Source organism: Citrus sinensis, chromosome 5 (genome assembly GCF_022201045.2).
Source record: "Citrus sinensis cultivar Valencia sweet orange chromosome 5, DVS_A1.0, whole genome shotgun sequence".
NCBI classification, from domain to species: Eukaryota; Viridiplantae; Streptophyta; class Magnoliopsida; order Sapindales; family Rutaceae; genus Citrus; species Citrus sinensis.
The window spans coordinates 11,040,187-11,059,103 of NC_068560.1; the positions used below are offsets into that span (position 1 = coordinate 11,040,187).

Below are 18,917 nucleotides of genomic sequence, written 5' to 3' on the forward strand. Positions count from 1 at the left end.
AAATCGTTCCATTACATTTAAAGAGCAGCATTGGTATTTTATAATAAATCAAGATGTTGTATTTACAGAATATAAATAAGCTAACATATTGACTAATATTGGAAATGGAAATGTAATAAAATAAAATATTGTAATGATAAAATAATATAGTGTTATAGCCTGATACTTTTTACAATTTTTTTATTTCGTATTTCATCCTTTTTAATTTCACAATTTACTGAAGTATTGAAACATCAAAAACTCATATTTTTAATGCATATTCAATTTATTTATTCTATATTAATTGTATAATATACAACAAAAAAATATTGTTTAAACATGTCAATTTTTCATGTGTTTAAAAAATTTTATTTGAGATTACATTGTCACCGTTATACCATCAGTTATTTTTATTCTCAAACTAGACCAATAGATCAACGTTCAAAAAATTTATAACAATATCAACTTAGATGTATAAATATTTTAAAACTTTTGACTTTTATAATTTTACAATAAACAATGGGGATTGTAGTGTTAATAACCAACAAAACATGTACCTATTGGTTAAGTTAGAGGAGGACAAAGTTGGGGTATCTTGCAACTGTTGCACATCTAAGTTTATATTGTTTTAAATTTTTAAACTTTGATAATTTTATGTTGTTACTAATATTTAACAGTCAAAAGATGTAAATTTAGTAATTTTCAAATGACTAATGTGATTGATAGCTTTGGTGAATGTTAAATAAGGATATTTGACACATGCATACTTGGTATTTTTTAACTGCCAAATATACTTATACTTATTTCATAGTTTTCCTAGTTTTTAACTGTCCAATATACTTACCTTATTTGATAGTTTTTAACTATGAATTATTCCATTGTTTCTTCTAGTGACACTTTTGTATAGTGAAATTATGGCTGCCTTCCCAGTGGCACAATTCATCCTATTCTTCTTCAATCATTTGCGCTTTGCATAGTTTTGGTGTGACTAAGGCTCCTTGGGAAAAGTCTTCATATTTGGACACTGTGTCACAAAAACTCCTTCCAAGAATGGGAATTCAAGACTGTCATTCTCCAAACAAAAGCTTCTAAGACTTGGTAAATCATCAAGTTCCAAAAGTTCCAATAATGAACAAGTTATTTGAATCTCTTGCAAAAAGTGCAATTGAGATTTTTTGCTCTACAAGCTCCAGTTTATATTGTTCATGGGTCACATGTTGCATTGGCCCATATGATACTACGATTGTGGCTTTATGCCCAAAAATCCTACTCTCATTGCTCTGGTTACTCAATCATCCCATCACGTGCGAGTGGGAGATGTTAGATTTAACGCCCATGATGTGATGAATTAATTTAACGTAAATGATAAACTTAGAGTTTTTCTAGGATTCTTGTAAGATAAAATTAGTATTTTATCTTAATCTAATCACACACTACAAGAAATCTAGCAATAGATGACAATCACTTTATGAAAAAAAATCATTTTATCATATAACTATGATAGAGACGTGACAGAATTTTGGTCTATCAAACTATTAATGATGTAATTGTGATAGAATATTTATCTATCAATAATTTATGATATGCATGTGATAGAAATAAACTCAATCACAAACATTGTGATAGAAATTTAATATTGACCGTGTTTGACTAGATTCAAAAGTAATATTTTATTTTTTTATAATCTAAAACGCAACATTTAGATTATTAAAATGATTTTAAAAAATAAATAAAACGAAACGCTGCGTTTAAGAGAGTGTGTAAACTAAAACAAAAATTTTCTAAGTCCTTCAATACTATATACTTATCAACATCGTCATTCTCACTTGCAGACAACACTCAACCCTAGCCTAAATACTCATCGTCACTATCAATCAATCAACCACTACGTACACTACCTAAACTCTAGATGGCGGACCGTTCCCCACCTGTGTTCAAACTCCCAGCGTTGAAGCCATTGTTTGAACTGCTAACTAAATCCTAGAAACCAAGATTTGTCCCTACTGTATCTAGTCTCTCGCTGTGGAAGATTTTAGTCCTTTCAGCAAAGTATCTTCAAGGTAAATGCTTAGTTTCTGTATTTGATTCTAGGATGCATGCTTCAGGGGAAAAATTTGTTTGTTTGTGAGAAGAGCTTGATTCTATCTACCCTAGAAATTGATGGGGTCTTCCTCGTGAGCTTTGATTTTCATTATATTGCCATTTTCGGTTAGTAATTGGTCATCACAGTTAAGAAATTGTTTGATTTTCTTTGCCATATAGCCTATTGTTTGAATTTGGAGAAGATGTTATATTGTTAATTTTGGTTAAGTGGTGTGTCTTCACTGATTTGGGAAGTGTTGTTGGGACGTTATGTGGGCAAGCATATAGTGCAAGCAAATATGAAATGCTAGGGATATATAATTAAAGGAAGACTAGAACTGAGAGGTTGTGTTAGTTTGTTTCTTTTGTGTGTGTTAATTTGTTTATTCACCTTCTGCAATCAATCTCTATGCATTTAAAGTTAGTTTTTTTTTTTTTTTTTGGTGTGTATGTTAGTTTGTTTGTTTGCTTTAGGGTCCTTTCTCAGAAAAGCAGCAAAGTAAAGGAGGAATGGAGCTGAGAGGGCTTTATATATATATCCACATCCATCCATTATTGTTTCTTTTCTGATCTTAGTTACACAAGGTTCTGTAATTTGCTTTTCTTATAGGATGATTATCTATGGTTAGCGAAAGACTGTATATTTTGTAATATTACATTCTACACTGCATGAACAATTAATTATTTGTTCTCTTGTAGAAAAAAATCCAACTGGGACAATGTTTTGTTGGCTTATGAGCCAGTTTGGGCCATTGGTATTGGGAAGGTTGCAAACCATGCTCAGGTTCAGGAAGTAAGTTTGGGTTTATGTCTTATTTAATTTAATGTTTTAATGACAATGATCTTCATGCTTGTAAGAATAATATGACTACCCTTATTGGCTTGCTATCAGGGGTGGAGCTAGCATAAGGCTAGAAGGTACCATGGCCCCTGTAGAATTTTGAAAAATTTTAGGGTTTCTAAAGAAAATGTGAAATATTAGTGTAAAATATCTATATCGGCCCCGTAGAATTAGAATTTTACATATGTAATAACGTAAAAATTACAATTTTAAATTTGGCCCCTGTAGAATTTTTTCCCTAGCTCCGCCCCTGCTTGCTATCAATATAAATATTGTTTGATTGATTATAAGCCTTTTTTTTTACCGAAATTGGTTAGGAGCTTGCTTAGTTTTTTTGTCAACACATTTCTATATGTTTTCACCATGTGCATTTTAGCCTAGGCAGGGCATTTTAGAATTTGTCTATAGCTCTAGTAGTTTTGAAACAAGTAATAATACAATAGAGTTGTTTCTGATAGTTATCATCATTTTTTCACCTTGTAGATTCATACATATAGCAAAGAATTATATTTGTTCCTCAATCCATCTTCAGACTCCCATGCTTGTGGATACTCTCATTTATACATCTACCTAAATACTCACACAAACCCACAGATAATTTTGCTTGTGTCATTACCTTTTCAGATGGGGACATGCACAAAAATATTTTTGTACTTTGTGTTTATATATTGAATACAAGTAAATAGATGTTTTCAGTCTATTTTAGTTATTACTTTATCTCTTTTTGCCAGCAAAACTTGTTGACATAATTGCTCTTTGTTGTGCTTTTAAAGTTGATATTTTGTCAATTTTTTGGTAATCATTTTTCGCAAACCATGTTTTAAATATAAGTGACAGGTCCATACTAAACTGAGGAAATGGCTTAAAGATAATGTCAATGCTGGAGTTACAGCATCAACTAGAATCATCTTGGGAGGTATCCTTTCACTACTTTGTTAGTTATTAATTGTGACCACTGTTTAAAATTAATTTTGAGTATCCTATAATCGTTATTAATATGTATAGAGCCAAGATGGGCTTATTGAAGCTTATGGTTGGTCTTCTTAGACCTTTTTCTTGTTCATACAAAGTAGTAAAGAGCACTTTACAACTAAACATACAATATTATTACTTCAACCTGTTTACTGAACTTACTTTGGCCTTTTCTATTTGATATCAACGAGATTTATTCTTATGGTTATGCTTATGAGAGAAGCATTCTTTTGCTCTATTATGTGCTTAATATTTTTCCTTCTGCAACAATAATTTTAGTTGGATTGGTTCTTAAACAATTCCAAATATTTACAAAAATGGAAGTTGCTTAAAGACATAATATACAATGCAAACTGTTGAAAATGAATCCAAGAACAGAATTCTCTACCACTTATATTTTATCCAGCTTAATTAATTAGAGGAGTAATGAATAATAATGTTGTGAACCAGGCCTGTTTTTGTATTCCTCGTTTATAAGTACTAACAGATTCACTTTTCTTTTTCCCTTTACTAAATAGGTTCTGTAAATGGAGCAAATTGTAAAGAATTGGCAGCACAATTGGATAATGATGGATTTTTGGGTGGTGGAGCTTCTCTAAAGGTGTGTTTTACTTTTGCTACCAAAGGCAAATAAAGAAGTTATTGTCTTTTGACTTGGCTGATTGACTTTTTTGTCATATTTGAATTAGCCAAATTTCATCGATATTATTAAGTTTGCCACAACAAAGAAGAATTGAAGTTAAAACTAGGCTACATGGCTTGCTGATGCCTGCAATTTTCTCTGTTATGCTTCCTTGAGAACTAGAGTTATAATTTTGTTCATTATATATCAGTTCTCATTTAGTTTTCTCTTTTTCCAATTATATATCAAAGGTAATATATGTATGTTGTTCATCCATTATTGTTTCTTTTTTGTCTAGGTTTTGTGTTACCCCATCCTGGACAAATACCGGACATTTCTCGTCCCAGTGGAGTAGAAGGTGTGTGCAAGCTCTTAAAAAATGCCCGTAAAGGACAATTATTATTTGTGCCATGCAATCCCAGTCTAGAAATTTCAAAATGTAATAAAGTGTTCTTATCATTATTTATTCATTTTAGCTTTTCATAGTTGTTGCTTTGTTTCTTTGGCTTTTTCTATTTTAGCTTCCATTGGTTTGTGTTTAATGGTGGTGAAAAAAAAGTGTTTTATTTGGATCCTAAGGGGTACATGCTCCTGATCCTGATTTAGAACGGCTGATTAAATTGTATGTATTCCTTTTCATTTCACAATCCTCATATTCTCGCTTTCTTTAATATATTTTAGATACGAAAATATTGTAGTTTATCATATAACGCTATAACATTGTTCTCAGACTGAGATAGATGAAGTTTGTTTGGAGTGGGTTGGCCATTGTTCTAAAATCATTAGCGCAGCAAAAAAAGAGAAATGGTTAGTATAAATCTGAAACTTAATTAGTTATATTCACATGCGCCTAAGCCTTAGCCATATTTAAGTTTTTTGTTTCTAGATATATACTTAATTTGTGCAGGACAAGATGTTACCAAAATTAATGAACTTGGATCTAGATATATGCCAAAGAAATCACAAAATAGGAATCATATATAAAGCCACAGCAAGGAAATTTGATATATCATATGGATATATGGTCTGTGTGTGCGTCTAGCAGTAAATTTGTATACTACCTATTTAAAGCTTCCTCTTTATTTTCATACTTGCAAGAAAGTTAATTGCCTTTTGTATGTACCCTTTTGGTTCCATATTTTATTGCAATAAGGAATTAATTTAAGTTGCATCAGAAATTTGGAGTTTTATGTTAATAGATAACTCTTTATAATGATAGTGTTGTCTATATTCATTGGTGCTGCACATGCAGATTGAGTTTGAATTTGTCATGATTTTGTTGCATCTATAACTTAGGAGTTTTACTGTAGTAGTTAATTCTTTATAATGATGGTGTTGGGCATATTCAATAGGTGTTGCGCATGCGGGTTGAGAGAAACTGCTAAACTTGGGAGTTTATTCATACAGCGCTATGACATTGTTCTCAGCTGAGGATTGTAAAGAAAGATGGAATTATGGCTCTAAGATGAGATTTGTGAAGGTAAACTAATTATCTTAACTAAACTTTTGTGTATCTACCACTTTAAGCCTAAAATAGAACATATTTATAATTTTTTTTTTGTTTATTTTTTGTGGGTACCATTTTGGTTCCATGTTTTATTTCAGCAAGGAATTAAGTTGCATCTGAAACCTGTAGTTTTAGTTTAATAGATAAATCTTTATATTGATATGTTGGCTGTTATCATTGGTGCTGCCCATGCAAATTGAGTTTGAATTTGTAATGATTCTGTTGTATCTAAAACCTAATGGTTTTATTGTAGTAGTTAATTAATTCTTTATAACAATAATGCTAGCTATATTCATTTGATGGTGCACATGCAGGTTGACGGAATTGAAGCTGCTAGACTTGAGAGTTTGATTGGGTATTTGTTGAAAATGGCAGTTCATGTACTGAAAGTTTACTGAAATTATGGGTTAAGTTCAACACTACAGCCACTTGATGCCTTCTTAGCTTGTAAAACTTGATACATTTGTTCTTAGTTGCTGGATTTTGTCTGGTGAATTGATCTTGTTTGATATAATTGTTGGATAAAACTGTTTTTGGATGGCATTATTAATATAATTTATTTTTCGACTTAATATAATATATAATTTAATTTTTGGTTCATATGAATTTATGCCTGAATTTCATATATAGGAATGCATAAATTTTGTTGCAGTAATTCATAATTACGTTCAGCATAAATTTAGAATGACAGAAAAAATTAATCATAAAATAAGTCATAAAGAAATTAATGACATAAAATATCAATCACAAATTCTGTCACAAATGTAATATTTTACCCACCAAATTTTGAAAATTAAAAAAAATTACATTTCTCGCCAAAAATTTAAATAATTTATTCATTTTTTCCTGACTGACATATGACATTTAAACGGTATCATAAATTAATGACATTTTTTTTCCTATCATAAAAGTGTGACAGGTACATAGATGATAGATAATTTCACTGTCATCCACCCCCCTTTATGATAGATTTTTGCAGTCATCTATTGTCAGTTTTCTTGTAGTGCCATAAGATGTAGCTTATCAAATAACTCTAGAAAGTTGATTTGAATTAAACTACACTTATTGTACTATATAAACACTTCATGGGTAAGTGATAGCACGTACAATAATAGTCATAAGAATCAAAGCAACATCAAAAGAGAGTGAGAGAAAAGGAAAAAGTCAGTGGATTCTTGCTTTGTGAATTGAGGGGATTTTCTAAATACATAATTGTCCTCTGATCATCAGTGACATAAACTCATGACAAATCCATTCTGAAATACAAGTATGCAACCCAAGAGGGGGGGTGAATTGGGATTCTAAAAATTATTCAATTTATTAAAGAAAATCTTAACGCAATTATAAATTAAATTCAAAGCAATAACAATTAAGATGATCACAATATAAAAAGATAAGGGAAGAGGGATTCAAACACGAGATTTTTACATGGTTCGGCCAACCTCGCCTACGTCCACGCCTCCAAGCTTTCCTGGCTTGAGGATTCCACTAAGCAAGCCTCCAAGGCTTCAAATGCTTACACTTGACTTCCAAGGTGTCAATGGACCTTTACAACAAGAGATTATCCCCAATCTCTTAACTCAAGTGTATCCCAACACTTACAATCACTCAAAGTAAAAGATTACAAATTGTTTTGCCTCTCACAATATATAAGATTACACAATGATGCTTAATATGTGAATAGATGAAGCAAGAATGTGTTCTAAGCTCTATGAAGATTGTATTCTCGAATATTAGCTCAAATGGTCGTGTTGTGATCAACCTTCTTTGAATTTGAATGAGCTTATTTATACTTGGAGCTGAAAATCTAGCCGTTACAAACTGTCGAACAGAAAACGGTTCGCCGTTAACCATTAACGGTTAACCGTTTAGGCTGGTCAAAGTTACCGTTGGGCCAATTTTCAAATAAACGGTTTGCCGTTTAGGATTAACCTTTCGCCGTTAACTTCCAGAGACCTGCAAGATAAACATTGGTTATCCGTTTACACTAAACGGTTAAGGACTTGCGTGAAGTGGCTTCTCTGGATATTATCGGTTGACCGTTTACAATAAACGGTTCACCGTTTGTCTCCAGTAACCTGCAAAACAATTTAGCCTTATCAGTTTTGGTTAATCAGTGATTCTGGACGTTATCGATTACAGTTTTAAAATAAACGGTTCACCGTTAGGTTCCAGTAGCCTTCCCATCTTTGGTGTTTTCTGTTATTCATAAACGGCTAGAGCTTAGGCAATATGTTGCTCTCTGGTGATAATCGGTTAACCGTTTAAGAGAAAACGGTTTACCGTTAATTTCCAGTAACCTTCCCATTTTTTGTGTTTTCCGTTTTTCATAAACGGTTAGAGGTTTAGGAAATATGTTGCTCTCTGCCTTTAATCGGTTAACTGTTTAAAATAAACGGTTCACCGTTTATAACCAGAATTGTAATTTTAAACAAGTTTTTTTGCAGATTAAAAAGGGCTTTTGTTTATTAAGAAATAGCTCCAATATTTTTGTCAAAAACCATATAAAATTTGTTATCATCAAAATCAATATTATTAACATATTCATGTTAACACATTCATGAAGGAGATTTGCTCATAAAGGTTCCTAGCAATTAATTCTTGTTCGTTGCGATCTGCTCGTGCTAGTTCCTGACAATCCGCTTTTGAAGATTAGAGGGAGCTTATTTCCGCATCAACTAATAAGGTATGGATTTGGTTGAACAAAATAAATTGCATAATTTATTTAGAAAATCATCATTGGTATCAGAGCATGTGTAGTTTATGTTCTGATCTTGGGTGCATTCTGTATGCTAATATGCCATGTTTTCTGTGAAAATTTGATAAAATCACACATTAATGGTATATGATAATATACATAATGTTAAAGTATGAAATTCAAAATATAATCACGTGAACATACAAGGAGTATATCTGGAACTTTGTTTGACATAATATGCTCTTGAAAAATGAATAAATTGAAACCCTAAGTTATAAACCCGCATGCTTATTTTGCTTATAACTTTTTGTATGTTCATTCGTTCTCTGGAAAATTGATATCATTGGAAAGATCTTTTAATTATATTTGCAACGGTATATCAAATGCTTGATTTGGACTTGTAAATTGAGAAAAAGAAACGTTTAAAATTCTAGTTCGAAATCTAGAATTTTTGTTCAAATTAAAGAAGATTAACAGTGTTACATGTGTTGTCCCAATATCGGGCATGGCGTGTGAAATTCACCCCTTCAATAAAACAAAAATTCAAGACCAGATTTGAATTCAGGACACGAAAAAAGGTGGAAAGTTAGAAATGTAAGGTTAGAAAATGGCCAGAATCTGGGATGTGTATCACACGCGCCGACGAGGAGAGTTAAAAAAAGGCTTGACTCTAAATCGGTCCAGGCTGCGCGAATCGAACCAGACCGCGCGAACCAAACCCCATGAACTGAACTCGGCTAGACTATGAGTTAGCGCAAGTCACATGCCAAGTGTGCCGCGTTGACCTACCCGCGACAGTGGCGCGTGTAATGTACGCACCGCCTTCCCGACCTCTGATTGCGGCGCTATTTGCGGCAGCTGGACCAGAATTAATTTCCTATTTTTCTATTTTAAAATTAAATTTTTGTCTCTGTTTTAATTTTAATTTATTTTTTATTTTTTGCATGCTTGAATTTATGAATAAAAATAGTTTTATTGCCATTAAATTCACATAATATGCATCTTACATGTAAGAATGTTATATTCCAGTGGGAGGAAATATAAAATACTTAAAATATTATGCGGATTATTAAAGTCTCGCGTGGTAATGTAAATTTATGCATGTCTAGGAAAATTCTATCAAAAAGACAATAAGAGTCTAAGAAAACAAGGTACTTAAGTGGAACCATCCTATCCCTACCTCTTTCTTGAGAATTTTCCTGATGATTATTCATGTCCCTTAAAACTAAAATAAGCATTCTATTATTGAAATACTAAAAAGATTAAATAATAATTAAGATTTTTGCGCTAAAGGACTAAATGATGATAATTTAATTATTCCCGACCTCTGGCTTTTCCTTTCTCTTTCTTTCAAATGGTGAAAATAATAATAGAGCATGACAGCTCACTACTTTCATTTGTTAAAAAGTGCTGCCTGAATTCCTTCCTTTGCTAGCTGGAACTATTGGCTTGAAGTAATGAGTTCTTGTTAAAAGCACAAATTTTACTTTATTTGATGATTATAAAGCATCGGTCAGTTGTGAATACTCATCCAAGGCAGGACCGGCCTCAGAATTTGGTGAAATAGAAGAGCTTCTAATGAGATTGTATAATCAAGTCAATGTATACTGAATTTTACATGTGGATAAATTGAAGAGTTAGAATGAAATGTTACAACCCCTAGGACGTGTTTGGTAGCCCACATTACATGAGATAAAAATACTGTTTTGTATTACATTTATGCAGATCCATGTTTGGCAATAAAAATAACTGCAACATTACTACATTAATGGGCTAGGCTAATGCGGCAAGTGCCGAATTAGCTTGCTTCTTCTTCTTTTTCCCCCTTTTCTTTGTTATAATAATAATAAATAAATTTAACTTTTTAATTTCATTTAATATTATATAATATTTTTATTTTTACATTATAATTATTAACATAAATAAGTAATTATGATTATTAATATAAATTAATAAGTATATAATTTATTATTCAATAATATTATATTATATTTTTTATTTTTACATTATAATTTATTAACAAATTTACAATTTAATATAACTATAATAAATATTTAAATATGAATAAATTTGAATAATATTACTTTAAAATTAATAATAATATTAATATTAATATAATATAAATTAATAGAATAGAATATATAATTTAAATTAATCACAAAAAATTAATACAGTATAGTGTAGCACCAATTATACAATATTGTTATAACACAGTGTTAATACAATACAATTAGTACAATACAGTTTGCCAAATGCACATGTAGGAAAAAGGACACCTACACCCCAATATTTAGAGAAATAGTTATAAAGACCCCTAAATTTTCAATAAGAGACATCAAGACCCCCTTTTAACCATAATACATTTTAAAAACTCAAAAAATTGACTTGAAAATTTATAATAGATAGAAATATACATATTTTATTATATTAAAATTAGTTTTAACAAATAGAAGCATAAAATCAAAAGAAATTAATTAAAGTTAAAATTATTTTGAATATTATGTAAAAAAATCATTTTAATATTATTAAAAGGGAGATATTTTATTAATAGTAAAATCTATTTAATCCATAAATACAAATATATTATCAAAATAAATATAGAAATTTAAAATTTTAATATTATTTTAAATGTTAAAAATAGTTTAATACTATTAGTCTACTGGATAGATTATATTATTTATATTAATTAAAAAATTTTAAAGTTAATGTTCTAATTACTATATTCAATAGGTATTATAGTAAAAAAAAAAAAGCAAGTCTTAGTGTCCTAATTTCTTCAAACCTTATGAGTGTTGGTGTCTTTTTTTCTAAACCTTACGAAAGGTTGTTTACACTAATAGAACAAAATTTTTCTCGAATGTTCGTAAGAAACAACAGTACAATAACTCTATCGTAATCTTGTAAACAAAAGTACAATAACTCTTAATGTTGTCTGCTAACACCAATTATTTATGTATATTTCTTTTTTTAAAAGCTCAAACAATGCGCCCTTTATTTTTCTTTAATTGGACAAAAGAAAAAAAAATGATTACGGAGCCACTACTTTCCAAATGACCCTATCAACAGCTAGTGACTCTGACTATAAGGCAAAATATGTGCTCAAAAGTCCTAACGTTAAAGTTGGAGGAGCCCATTTGACAATAGGGAAAATAATAAATAATTAATTTTCCGTGATGCATGATTTTTCCAAATCTTATTTTGTTTTTCATTTTTTTTTTTACTTTAAGAGTTAATTTTAGATTCCGACTCGTGATTTGAATTCAAATCACCTCTTTATTTTTAAAAACCTTAATCTACCTTCACTTTTTGTAAAGAAAATTAAAAAAAAATCAACATACCCATTTTTAATCTTTTAAATGAGAGGTAACTTGAGATTTTCAAAAATAAATGGGTGATTCGAAATTAACCAATTCAAGAGAGGATAAATTTTAGACTACTTCCCTCTTGAATTGACTATCTTCAAATCACCCCCTTATTTTTTAAAATCTCAAGTTATCCTATTTTTTGTGTAAAAGATAAGGAAAAGATGGAGGTAGTTGATGATCTTTTTTTTGGGTCTTCTTAACAAAAATAGAATAAATTGAGATTTTAAAAAATAAAGAGTGATTTGAGAATGGTCAATTCGCAGGAGAATAATCTTCTTTTATGAAAAATAATTTATTTTTATTTTTATTATTATCAAACTTCCAATAAATGCATGTAAGGATTAAAAAAAATACGGATATAAGTTTTTGAGTAATGTGTTCATTTCTTTCCACACTTGTTTATATTTATTGATTTTATTCCACTCTACTTAAATATGCAAATATTTTTATAAAAAAAAAGGGGTCGGCTGAAATAGGCATGACGTGTTCATACGCTAAAGTGGGAATAATATAAACAAATCAATTAATTATCCGATGATGACAATTTTTTTTTTTCTTTTGATAGTTCAACTCTTTTCCCCCTAAACTATGCATTGTTTATAAATGAAAGCGTTACAAAAATTATGAAAAATAATAATTATTTTTTTTACTAGTAAAATAGCAATTAGGAAATAACATCTGGGTGCAATAATTATTATTAACATTTTACTGCTACATAATCATAAAATCTTACATTTTATTATTTTTCTATGTTGATCTTTAATATACCAGTTATGCCCTTCTTTGAAATTTATAAAAGAGTTTATCAAGAAAAAGGATTTAACAAATAAATTTATCCATTTGAATAGCTGAACTCTTACACATCTATAAAATATCAGGAACGCCCTTGACAAAAAGACTATTTTCTCAATTTCCATGATAAAACATTTTAATGGTTGGAAGCATAAACAGGCATTAACTATAATATTACCATATTAGGCAATTAGTATTCTATATTCAAGGGTAAAATTCATTTTATCTGTTCAGAGTTCTATTTGTATTTTACAAGTCAAAATATGTATAATGAATCTTGCAATTTTTTTTTCCCAAAGCAAGGGCATAATTGATATTTTAAATGACAACTAAAGGTCAATTACTATTTTTGTCAAAATAGTAGTAAAATTTAAGAAATTTATAAATCTTCATAAAATTTACGTTAAAATTTTGGATATAAATTTTATGTTGAAATAACCCTCCATATCTATATAGAAAATAATTCTCAGGCGCAGATTTTTAAAGTCAGATTTCGTGTAGATTTGCTATTACACTATACAGTATTCTGGTTTTTTTTTTCAACTAACACTATTAAACCAGTGGTGTAATAGTGAATCCACATATATATATATGAGGAAATTTTAATTAGTTAATTTCTTGAAATTTTCTTATCTGAAATTATTAAAAATGATTTGAATGTTTTATAATTATATTTTAAAGTATGGTGGCACAATTTGAGAAATGAGAATATCACCACTCATTTTTTAATATACTTTTTATTTAATTAGAAACTATTGTTCTTATCTTTACAACGTATATTGTTAATATTTATGGAGAATATCCATTTTGAGAATCACTAAATATTGTTAATATTTAGCGTATATTATTGTTATATATCACTATTGTTCTTATCTTTACAGCGTATATTGTTAATATAGTCTTTCAAATCATTATCTCTAGGCTGTTTCATTACTCCTCGTATAACAATAAATATTTAAATATTGATACATGAATATAAAAAAATAAATCAATAATATCGATTAAATAATAATTTTTGACAATTTTAGGACTAGTGTGCTAAATTAGTAATTCGATAAATTTAGACAATCATATGTTATAAAAATTGTTATTTTTATATTGGACTCGACTCAGATACTATATAAATTAATAGTTAATTTACTTGCAACAAAATTAATACGGTATGTACGTACATAGGCGGCTTTTGTGAAATATAGTTTTACTGTCTTCTTTTCTTGAAATGGTTGTAGACTTGATCTCATGTCCAATTTCACTAGCGTTTTAAATAAATTTGTGCAAGGTAGGCTCAATAGTACAAAGAATTAACGTTTGAGGCATGCACAAATATCTAATTTCTTATTTTAATTAATAAATAATTACATAAATATAAGACTCCAATATAGTTGAAGTGGCTAGGTAAGTGGACGGGCATCTTATAGTTTCTTCGTGTTCGTATATTCAAGTACTGATGGATTTCTAGTAGCAAATGCAAGCAGTTCTTCGTCACCTTCAAAAAAGGCCATGTCTTCGGGGCTCAGAGTCACCCATACTTCTATTCCCTTAGCATCGTTTGCGGCCATTATAATAATCAAGTTTGACACCCAATAATTTGGCATAGTCATGTGCACTGGCTTTCCCCATCCAAAATCTGCAACTTCATAATATGGAAAGTTAACAAGGCTGCTGAAAGTGTAGAAATCGATCTCATCTTTTTCAAACTTGTCTTTAATTGACTCCGGAATATCGAATATACTCTTGTTTTTTAGCAAGGTTTTGAGACCGTTTCGTCTAAATTCTGCCTTTGCTTTTCTTAATGAACAAACCAAGTCTTGTAGTGTTTCAGTTTCCTTTTCACTCGCCTGCGCCGTCAGATACGCGACGGAGTTGCCCACAGAGTTGTCAGGCAAGGGCGGCTCGGCCACGGCACGCACGTCTATCGCCTGTACTGACAAAGAAGGTCTTGAATACCCGAGGTTTGATCTTGACGCCGCCCTTGCACACTTCCAAATCAGGGCAGTCAATGCCTCGACGCGTGTTGGTCTAGGCACGGTTGGACTTGCAACTTTAGCCTTGAGTTCGTCAATTTTCTTTGCATCAAATACAAACCTGTTGGCTTTGACCGGTGAAATATGTGAGGGTGCGGCCACGAAGGATTCGCTTGCTGGAAAAATCGTTGAAGTAACAAATCTAGGAGTCACTTCCTTATTATTGCTGCTGCCCGATAACTGATTATCTGCACGAGCTGTTGTGGCCCAGCTGTCAACGAATATGCGTAACGAGGCTCCATCAATGAGCTTGTGACAAGTGCAAACTGTGATTGCCAGTCCCCCGCATTTGAAAAAGGTAGCTTGTACGCGCAGCATTGGACACCCATTGCTTGCTGCTGGAGATTCTACGTAGTTAAACGGGTGAAAATCCCGTAATAAATTCTGATCAGGCTTTTGTAGGTATTCAAACAAAAAGCCGTTCGCAAGAGCTTCAACATATTCAGCCCCTTCGTCGTTACTTTCAATAGAGAAATCGTCTTTGACCCTCCCAGCAAGTGGGTAGAATTTTGTGAGAGTTTTTGATAGGGATAACTTGAGACATTGCGAAATCTGGTCAGCTTTCACATTACCGTCTGCTTTGTACAGAAAAATGGTGCTCACATAGACCGGAAAAGTGATCTGGTCCATGAGGGAAAGTTTAAAATTTCTCAGGTGTTCAGGAGTTGGGTTAGCTGGTTTGATGCTTTCTCTGGCCCGTACTAGTACTTCTAGTGCCCTTTCCATTTTAGGCTTTGCTACTTTTGCAACCGTTTGTAGACTTCTTGTTAGTAGTACCTGTCCAATATTAAAATATCAAAAGTTAAATACATTATACACATAGAACTGTAACTAAGAAAATTTCTATCACTAGTTTTGATTACTTTTCAGTGCCTGCCTTGTTGCTCCAGATCTCGGTTGCTCTTATTAGATGGCAGCTCCTCGGTAACTAGCTAAGACCCTTATATAGTAAAATTTGGTTGCCAAATTTGACTCCATTAGTTCGATTCCGTGGTTTGTCAATGCATCAACAGTTCAATGAGAACTTGCTCGCGTTAACCACGTGCATTGCTTTTTGAATTTTATGAATACGAATCCTCACGATCGAAATTGACATTGATCAATACATTAATTAAACGCACTTGAATATATATGGAATTGAAAGATAAATGCTAGGTAACTTAATATATAAATCTCAATTTGAATCTCAACTAATGTTGTTAGGGTTAACAAAACCTGGGTTTGAGCCTAGGTATGGTAATGTCCAGACCCAGCCCAAATATATTTTTTAGACACCCATCGAGCTAGATTTTTTAATTTGGGTTATTATATCAGATTTTATACCTTTTAATGTTATATATTTACAATATTTAATTTTTTTTTAATTTTACAATTTTTAAATTTATTTCTATTAATTTGGACATGAAAATATGAATTTTAAATATTTAAAAATTTACATAAATATAATAGATTGGTCAAATAAATTTAATTATTTAAACTAATATATATTTTATAATATTTTTTTCAATAAAAATAGATTTTATTGGAAGCAAATGGATTTTACATGTTAAACGAAAGGTGGATGACACAATTGAAAGATACAAGGCACGTTTGGTAGCGAAAGGATATTCCCAACAAGAGGGTATAGACTATAAGGAAACTTTTTCCCCAGTGGTAAGGTTTGCCTATATAAGATTGATTCTAGCCATCGTTGCACATGTTGACCTTAAAGTGCATCAAATGGATGTTAAAACAATATTTTTCAATGGAGAGCTAGAGGATGAAATTTATATGAAACAACCAGAGGGTTATATAACCAATAACCAAGAGTGCAAAGTTTGCAAGCTCAAAAAGTTAATACATGGGTTAAAACAATCCTCCAGACAATGGTATCTTAGGTTTCATGAATCTATGATGACTTATGGATTCTCGATGACCGAGGAAGGTCACTGTGTATACGTTAAAAGGTTAAAAGGTAACTTTGTCATCTTATCGTTATATGTGGACGATATATTGTTGGCTAGAAATAATATAGAGTTTGTTCAAACCATTAAGGAATGGTTATTTTTAAACTTTGAAATGAAAGATATGGGTGAAGCATCTTATATCCTGAGAGTTAAAATCCATATGGATCATTCTAGAAAACTTCTAGCTCTGTCACAAGAGTCTTATATTAGAAGAATTCTTGAAAAATTTTAAAATGGATAAGTGTAAACCTATGGATACTCCCATCTCTAAAGGACAAACTCTTAGCCTTGAAATGTGTCCAAAGACTTTAAAGGAATGAAATGAAATGGCACGAGTTCCGTACTCCAATGTTGTTGGAAGTTTCATGTACGCTATGATGTGTACACAACCATATATTTGTTATGATATGGGGTCGGTAAGCAGATACCAATCAAATCCTAGGCGCAAGCATTGGAATGTTGTCAAAAGAATTTTAGCATATTTGAAAGGCACTGCTGACTATTCTTTATGTTATCAAAGAGGTGATTTATGCTTAATTGGATACACAGACGCCGATTGGGGAGGCGATCTTGATGAGCGCAAATCAACCTCAAGATACGTATTTCTACTTAGTCACGGTGCGATCTCATGGAGTAGCAAGAAGCAAACATGCACAACATTGTCGACTATGGAAGCAAAATATGTAGCATGTTCGATCACAGTACAAAAGGCTATTTGGCTTAGGCGCTTTTTAAATAATCTCAGGATCGTTACTGATCCTCCTCGGCCAATAATCATATATTGTGATAGCCAAGCAGCCATATTCTTTACCAAAGATGCAAAATACCACAGCAAGTCTAAACACATAGAGACAAAGTATAATTTTGTGAGAGATATTGTGGCGAAAAAGGAAGTATTGATGCAACATATATCTACACACTCTATGGTTGCAGATCCATTCACTAAAGCCATGAGACAAGATGTTTTTATTGCACATACGCGATCATTAAGATTGCGCAGATTATAAAAGTTGTACTTAATAAATTCTTTATGCAATAAAATTATTTTGATTTAGTCTCATAAGATACTAATTGACATGATTACACATATATGATTATTGAAAGATATGTTCTCAGGTTATGACCGACTTTCTTACACAAGCAGTCACTTCAATTATTAATGAAAGCAAGCTGGGATGAGACACAAGATTAAGAGAAAGTACTGGATACGTTCTCATGGAGCTTTTATCTTGAAAATGTCGCCTTAACTAGGTCAAGATGAAGAACCTAATTAAGCCAGATATGAGTTCATTAGGTACTTTATGAAGGCAAGCTTATTGAGACTCAAATTGAGTGCTCGAATAAGCGATTGATTTAGGATATGTATAGTGGATAGCTAGATATGCTCTTACACAAAGAGAATTCACTGTAATGCATGATTCATCCATGCATGCTTTTGTGACAAAAACAAAAAAGAGTGAATAAATCCATGATTCCTTATTGTGTAAGTTCCTTCAAGGTATAAGAAAGACCTCAACAATTTCCTTAGTTACCATCGACTATATCTTAAAGGAAACGATTAGTGATAGCTACTTTAGCATTTTTTTTCCTTGACTATAATGTTATTCGATCTATGAAACATGTCTAAGAAATCAACCAGCCTAAAACTGAAAGATATGAGTAGAGTGGGAAGATTTATTCTCCTTACATCTAACTTATGCATTCATCGGTCGACCAGTTATATAATCTACCTAGGGATGAATACAATTGCGAATACATAGAGTGCACAACGTCAAATATAATTTTTCTTGAGGGATTAAATATGTTTGTACCGATGTAAAGGATAATGAAATCTAGGAAATATAATGAGCAAGTTATTTGAATCTCTTGCAAAAAGTGCAATTGAGATTTTTGGTCCACAAGCTCCAGTTTATATTGTTCATGGGTCACATGTTGCATTTGCTCGTATGATACTGCGATTGTGGCTTTATGCCCAAAAACTCTACTCTCGTTGATGTTAGATTTAATGCCCATGATGGGATAGATTAATCTAACGTAAGTGATAAGATAAACTTAGAGTTTGTCTAGGATTCTTATAAGATAAAATTAA

General features: G+C 31.2%; 1 protein-coding gene and 1 long non-coding RNA gene across 9 annotated transcripts; one reads left to right on the top strand and one right to left on the bottom strand.

Annotated features, from left to right (window-relative positions):
- Positions 1-1,774: 1,774 nt before the first annotated feature.
- On the top strand, positions 1,775-6,575 carry LOC102630820 (uncharacterized). 8 transcript variants are annotated; one of them, XR_008055295.1, is made up of 9 exons: positions 1,775-2,039; positions 2,761-2,854; positions 3,734-3,818; positions 4,393-4,475; positions 4,795-4,854; positions 5,018-5,118; positions 5,227-5,303; positions 5,849-5,976; positions 6,318-6,575. It is a non-coding gene; the product is annotated as an uncharacterized LOC102630820 (long non-coding RNA). The 8 variants fall into 8 exon arrangements; XR_008055289.1 differs by lacking the exon at positions 5,018-5,118 and having other exon boundaries at positions 1,778-2,039; XR_008055293.1 differs by lacking the exons at positions 5,018-5,118; positions 5,227-5,303 and having other exon boundaries at positions 1,776-2,039; positions 2,518-2,854.
- A 7,538-nt stretch (positions 6,576-14,113) lies between these two features.
- Positions 14,114-15,785, bottom strand: LOC102611742 (BAHD acyltransferase BIA1-like). Its single transcript, XM_006491838.4, has 2 exons — positions 15,746-15,785; positions 14,114-15,659 (listed from the first exon to the last, which is right to left on the bottom strand). Exon 2 carries the CDS (start codon positions 15,606-15,608, stop codon positions 14,271-14,273), a length of 1,338 nt encoding a protein of 445 aa, XP_006491901.2. The 5' UTR covers positions 15,609-15,659; positions 15,746-15,785; the 3' UTR covers positions 14,114-14,270.
- Between the last annotated feature and the right edge of the window lie 3,132 nt (positions 15,786-18,917).